General features: G+C 41.4%; 1 protein-coding gene across 2 annotated transcripts in view; it reads right to left on the reverse strand.

The window, feature by feature from the left end:
- Positions 1-2,962: 2,962 nt before the first annotated feature.
- Positions 2,963-7,163, reverse strand: part of vhl (von Hippel-Lindau tumor suppressor) — a 5,377-nt gene continuing 1,176 nt past the window's right edge. Inside the window, exons 1-3 of one of the 2 annotated variants that reach the window (XM_005943953.2) lie at positions 6,625-7,104; positions 4,143-4,265; positions 2,963-3,747 (exon numbers count right to left, since the gene is read on the reverse strand). In XM_005943953.2, coding sequence (XP_005944015.1) covers positions 3,554-3,747; positions 4,143-4,265; positions 6,625-6,811 — 504 coding nt within the window. In that variant the 5' untranslated portion in view covers positions 6,812-7,104 and the 3' untranslated portion in view covers positions 2,963-3,553. Of the gene's footprint in view, positions 3,748-4,142; positions 4,266-6,624; positions 7,105-7,163 lie in introns of those variants that run through there. The other variant, XM_005943952.2, reaches the window with a different exon arrangement.

Here is a 7,163-nt window from a genome sequence, read left to right on the forward strand (position 1 = left end):
TTTATCTTAAACTGGTAGATTTTTCACAGTTTAAACATTTGATATGTTTTCTATGTTCTGTTGTGAGTCAAATATGAGTTTATGGGATTTGCAAATCACTGCATTCTGTCTTTATTTACATTTTACACAGTGTCACAACTTTTTTGGAACTCGGGACGTCAGTATCACATTAGATAATCCAGCAACACGTGCATGAAAGTTGCAATAAGCAGATTATTGTATGTGTTATATTTTGCTTCAGTCAGTACTAACATGTTGGACTCTTCTCCACAAGCCAGTAGCAGAAGCCCGTCCTAGCGCGCTCATTGAACACATTCCTGTACTGGGACATGTTTCGAGGTGAAACACTGTTTTTTTTTAATGTGCCTAAAGGAAAAACATAAACAAAATAAAGATTCAGCAGTGAGACTGATACCTAAATTAAGAGTTCATCACCAACTCTGATGTGACACCTGCTATATGCTCACAAGAGGGAGGGAAGAGAATCATTACCTGCACCTTCGTCCTGAGTCAGGGGAGGTAACGGGCTGCCGGTGGTGCGGTCTAGAGCAGAATTACCTCCATGAGATGGAGCCACTTAAATATATTATAAAATCAAAAACAAATTAGAAATTAGAGACATTTTTCTTGAAAAGGCCAGTTTCTTTTACTTGATTATTCTCACAAACCTGATTCTTTTAACAAGGATGGTGGAAGTGACGCAAAATAAACTGGTACCTATGTGGGAATAACCATGACACCAACTCACAGTAATTTATGATGTAGTAATCTGTCTGCGGCTCTGCAGGTAGGCAGGATTTCTTGTTGTTTTACTCTTACCATTGTTTTCATTTTGCTCCAGTGATCTGTCTGCAGGTGTGGGAAGACAACTGGGTGACTCCTCGGCCAAAATGTTTTGCTGGCGGAGAAAATGAAAAGGATGATGAACTCTGGATCCAAGATCTAATTATTTACACTTGTGAGAGACGCAGAGAAAAGCTGAGGTCTTACAGCTCTCGCCTGAAACGACCTGAGTGCTGTTTTTTTTCCTTTTCCCCCGCCTGCATGCTCCTGATACACGGCACCCAGCTCAACTCGTTTCACACACACACACACACAACAATGTGTTGTGTTACTTTGTCACTTAGCAACATGTCTGGCAACAGTGCCCCTGCTGAGCAAACAGAAGCACGTTATGATTTCAGGTTGTGATCTGTTCCTGAAAGAGGGCATCCACATGTAGGCTGTGAGTGAGATGCTACAGAAGTGCCAACAGCATGAGGTTATTCGGGTATATTACACGTGAAGTCTGAGCAGTGTCATTGCTATCATGATAAAATATTCAAGTATTAATTTTTAAAAAAAAGCCATATCATAAATTAATATAAATGGATACATTTTTGTATTATTAACCAGAAGAGCAACAAATTAGAGACACTAATACATGTAACTCAGTGATATCCTGGTCGTTCCTTTATTTATTATCCTCACAGAAAGGGAAAGGGGGCATGTATGACTGCACACAGAGGTTACGTTGTTCGAGATGTCCTTGAGATGCTCATTGGATGTTTAATTGTTTTGCTTTTGATACAGCATACAGGATTGCATAAATTGCTTTTACACCTGTGTACCCATTTACGCTGTTACCTGTATTAATTATACCAACTTGTTAGAATTCATCTATTCTTGTTTTAAAATTTAAAGAAATGCATTAATTATCTTGGCATTAATTTACACACAGCTCTATTTAAGGTCCCACCACAGCACAACACCTTGATTGTTTTCTTTTTTAGCCATTCTGTTGTAGATTTGCTGCTGAGCCTGGGATTGTTGTCCTGTTGAATGAACCAGTTTGAGCAAAGCTTTACCTGTTGCACAAACAGCCTCACTGGATTCTGTTTTGGTATACAAAAGTGTTCCTGGTCTGTTCAATGACTGCAAGGTACCCAGGTTGTGTGGCTGGACAGTTGGCGTCTGTGTTTGGTTTTCTGGAAATGTGGCACTGTGCATCTCCTCTTTGCTCTCATCTGTCTAAAGGATATTGCTGCAGAAATCTTGTGGTTTATTTAACTTTGCAAAGTTGATTTTTCTGAGCATTGCACATGTTTTTCAAAGGACTGCATAGACTCTTGTGAAAATGTGCTTTTCGAGGCAGTAAGTTAGGCACAGCTGACTACACTCAGCTAATTGCAGAGATGTGTAGAGGAGAGGATGGTCTGTATGGCATTGGTCTTTGTAATGTTTTAGTAGAGGACACTTCTTTTGACCACTTTGTAATTTTTGCAGCTTTTCTGTTACTGCTGAATCCAATGGCTTATCTCAGCACAGCAAGATCTGTATCTTCAACAGCAATGTGAAAGCAGTGCTTCTGTATGGGTCCGAGACGTGGCGGGTGACCAAGACTACTACCAGTAAGATACAGATTTTCATCAACAAGTGCTTGAGACACATCCTCAACAGCAGATGGCCTGAGAAGATCTCAAACACAGACCTCTGGAAGAGAACCAGCCAGAACCCGGTCGGTCAAGACATCAAGAAGAGAAAATGGGGCTGGATAGGCCACACTTCGAAAACCACTCGACAACGTCGCAAAGCAAGCACTGGACTGGAACCTACAAGGCAAAAAAGGAAAGTGGGGAGACCCAAACAGACTTGGAGAAGATGTGTCGAGAGCGAAGTGAAGGCCGTCGGAATGACGTGGACCCAGCTAAGGAGAGCAGCCCAGAACAGAGTCCGTTGGCGTGGTGTTGTTGCAGACCTATGCTCCCCCAGGAGTCAACAGGAAAATTGAATCCAATGGCTTAGCGGTCACCCTGAAATCTTCTTCTTTTTCTTACAACTATTACTTCCTCACATCCCCTGGACATCCTGTGAAACATAACTGTTATACATTTGCTTTATTTAGAGACAGCACCAACAACTAAAACAGCAATGTACGGTAAACTGAAGAGTGTTCCAAGGTATCAAGGCGTCCATCCATTAATAAAACTTGTATATATTTTATTCATTATACAAATAAAACTCTTTTACATACAGCAGCAATGTGTCATCAGGAAAATTATTACAAAGAAGACAGAAAAGAAGACAAAAACAAGAGGATAAGCTCCTCGGTCACAGTATTTTCCCCACATTGGAAATCATCTGCGAGTTAACCTTTATGACAGTCTCACCTGTTCCTAATAACCCAATATTTCTGACAGATTACAGCTACAACAATAGAATACAACACAGCATCCATTTTTGAAGGGAATTGTGCAGGTATGGCAAGATAACCTCATATCAAGCATTACTAATAAGAATATGAACAACACAGATCTCTGAATTCTAATGTGGCTACATACAGAAGATGGATTTATATTACATATAACTCTTACTAAAAAAGGAAAAAACACATTTTCTTCTGTTCAACAACTATGACAAACAAACAGAAGATCAAACTGAAACTGATTTCAAAAAAATGTGTTTATAGCCGCTGTGAAGTAAGTCCTGTGTTTCATCTTTAAAGTTCTTTACGTTCTCGGAAAGTGCAAGAACATCTGTCCTTATGTGAAAAATATCCATTCTGCCTTAATCATCACTCCTCCTGCCCTTGTGTGTTCTCTTTCAGATGTTGGGCTACTCGCTGGTTTATGCGTTGGAGATCTTTCAAAACACTCGGGCGATCTTCGAGCTCCTCGTGGAGGGACCACGCTATTTCCAAGCTCCTGTAGTCATTTGGTCGCACAAGACGCCGAGTAACCTGAAGAGCTCGATCCTTGAGACTGTAAACTGTGTAAACAAACGCTTGTTAACAGTGTGGGATTTTTTGTCAACTCACAAATCCAAATATAGATCAGTTTGTCTCTAAATTTACCAAAACTTCTTATGCCAAAAGTGAATCAAACAATACTAACATCAGAGTTTCTTAATTAAAACATTACAACATCTGTCACACTATTTTGTGTGGTTTCCCCTGAAAATTGCTGATGAAAAAAAGAAAAACAACTGGTAAAATTTCTATAATATCCAGAGAAACTATTATGTATTTTTTCATGAAATTAGCCTGTATGATTTGATCAATATGTCAATCACTCTGTATACTCTGAAACTAGCTTAATGCACACTTACTACTAAATCATAATTGTACGGCACAGAGACTTCAGGTAATATAACTGATGTTTTACCTGGTAAACTGATATTGACATATGTCACATTTCCACCCCCTGCTGGCTTAGGAAGAAACAGCTCTTTGCTGTTGACCTTGAGAGGGTCATCGGTCTCTGCATCTCTGAACATCCACGGGTGACCTGGAAAAGATACAAGCGGAAACACTGTTTAAGAGTTAAAGCCTGAGGCCTGTACTACGAACAGTTAACCCTGGGTTAACTGCACACTGGGGTGGTGGTTAAATTCCTGTCAGGGTATATTGCCATGATAACTTGCGTTGTCCTTTTGTTGTACCTTTTCGAGATTAGGGATCAACAGGTACAAAATCGCAGCCTAATGCTCACCATAAAATAGCGTAACCCAGAATGGTCCTAAGACCCCACCTACTGTACCAGAGCCACACCACTGTGCCTGCCTCTCTCTCCACATAGCGCTGTCGCCTCCGGTGAGAATCCTGACACCCTTCCCACACCCATCACTTTCATTGCAGACCAGGTTCAGATGCAAATGAGGAGACTCCACTCAGGCAAGTCTGCTGGACCAGACGGAGTGAGTCCCCGCATCCTCAAGGCCTGTGCCCCCCAGCTTTGTGGAGTCTTCCATAAGCTGTTCATGCTGAGTCTGGGTCTGCAGAGGGTCCCAGTGCTGTGGAAGACATCATACCTCGTCCCTGCACCAAAGATGGCACGCCCCAGTGGCCCCCAGGACTACAGGCCTGTGGCATTGACCTCCCACATCATGAAGACTCTGGAAAGGCTCATTCTGGACCAGCTCCGACCCATTGTCAGACCACATCTGGACCCCCTTCAGTTCGCTTACCAGCCCCGTCTCCGAACTGAGGACGCCATCATCTATCTGCTTAATCGTGTCTACACCCATCTGGACCAGCCAGCGAGCACTGTGAGGGTCATGTTTTTTGACTTTTCCAGTGCTTCCAACTAGGGCTGTGCGATATGACCAAAATCTCATATCCTCATAGACATCTATCGTCCCGATAACGATATAATTACATTTTCTGAAAATTCTGTGAATCTCGGGCAGCTCGACTTGCGTGAAATGTTTCCAGCTGGGCATCGTGTACCTGGAGTCCAGTGTTTTAGCCGATGCATGAAACTATACATTTTTAGACATAAGTTGTAACGGGCCGTTTTCTTTGTGAGTATTTATTACACAGGGTGCTGCGGGGAAAAGCCTGTTCTAACCTTTGAGTCTAAGGTTTATTTTCTAGCACCTGGCGGCTCTTGTTTACTTCTCATCCGTAAACTCTCTCCATACTCTTTCACGTGATTCAGTTTATTTTGAAAAATCTCAACAGGATCTTGAGCTTTAGTGTGAAAGGTTTATGTGGAAAATAAACAAGCGGACACGTGATGATTTTACCGTCGTTGTTGCTAACGACAACACATAAAAACAGGCGCTTGTCCGTCCGTAGTGTGGTTATATTAAATATAAGAGAAAGAGAGAACTTTAAGAAATTAATATAAGTTTACAATAGTTAATTTCAGTTTATTTTGCGACACCACAAAACAAACGATAGCGTAAAATGAAACGATAGACGCTCAGGATTTTCTACGAGTCTGTTGTGGCCAGTGCAATCCTCTATGCCGTTGCATGCTGGAGGAGCAGGCTGAGGGTCGCTGATGCCAACAGACTTATAAACTGATCCGTAAGGCCAGTAATGTTGTGGGAATGGAGCTGGACTCCGTTAAGGTGGTGTCGGAGAGGTGGATGTTGTCCAAAATAAAGACAATGTTGGATAATAGTTCCCACCCACTCCATGACACGCTGGTCAGTCACAGGAGCCCGTTCAGTGAGAGGCTGAGAGTACCAAAGCACCACTGAACGACACAGGAAATCAGTTTTTCAGCACTATATACATATGAACAGTATAAAGAGAAAATATATATAAAATGTACAAATATACAAGAGTAATGCTTGAAAGGTGATACTATTTCATGATTTTCGTGATACAATTCTAGGTTCAGTTTCCAAGACATGGCTTATTATTTTTATTATTACTATCATTATTATGAATCTCGGTATTAAAAGACAGACAAAAATACTAAAACATATTATTTAAACAAAGAGAAAAACCTCCAATCAACCCGTCAGTCAGTACAAGGATCAAGACAGAATTAAGAACATATCAATAAGAGCTGGCAACACAGATGATAATCAAAGCAACTGAAAGCTGACTTCCAGTCTGTAAAGTTATCATATGTAACAGACCTGCATAAAAACAAGTCTATATATATGTGTGTGTTTGTAGTAAACCTAATCCTAGACATCCATCGGTTTCCTTTAGTCTGGGCTGGGTTCTTCTCTGAGAAAGCTGCGTTCAGGTGATACCAGCATTCCGAGAAAACTCATTGCTTTTTTACACAAAACAAAGCTTCTCTAGAAATACCTGAGTAAGCACCCTTGCTACAATAAAGCTACAAAGAGCCACTTGTTATCTAATCGCTTTATGCACTAGTAACGTGCAAGCAGCCGTCTTACCGACGTAAGTGTTCATCCTCAGTCCCGTCCCTGGTTGTATGTCATTGTAAGGATGCGGTTCTCCCTGGTAATTTATCCACAAAGGCCGTACGACACGGGGACTATGGTTATAAAACAGCACTTGAACAGGTATCTGACTGTTCAGGGAACGAACCAGAGGAAGTGACTCCTCTCCTTCTTGAGGCATTGGAGCTAAATAATGCTAAACTGTTATCGCAGCGAGAGTCTCGTTCTTTAGCTAACGCTAGCAAGTAGCTCCCTAAATGTTTACAATCGTCCGAGACGGCAGCTACTCGAAATGATAAAAATCGTATCAGTTAATCTGTGTAGTCGCTTACTTATCTTATAAAACAGAAAAAGTTAAAAACATTTTTAAACGCCGCAGCGAGAAAACTACTTCTCAACTAGTTTGTTTACAGTCACTTTTCCGGGTGAAAGTGTGGAACGTTGAACTGTTCTGATCTCTGATTGGTCGTGACATGCAGTGGCAGCTCCAGGTGATGCGTTCAGGACGCGTTGTACGTAGACTGTCAGACTCT

The sequence above is a fragment of the Haplochromis burtoni genome, unplaced genomic scaffold, assembly GCF_018398535.1.
Source record: "Haplochromis burtoni strain Fernald_Lab_line unplaced genomic scaffold, NCSU_Asbu1 Contig_177, whole genome shotgun sequence".
In the NCBI taxonomy this organism is placed as follows: Eukaryota; Metazoa; Chordata; class Actinopteri; order Cichliformes; family Cichlidae; genus Haplochromis; species Haplochromis burtoni.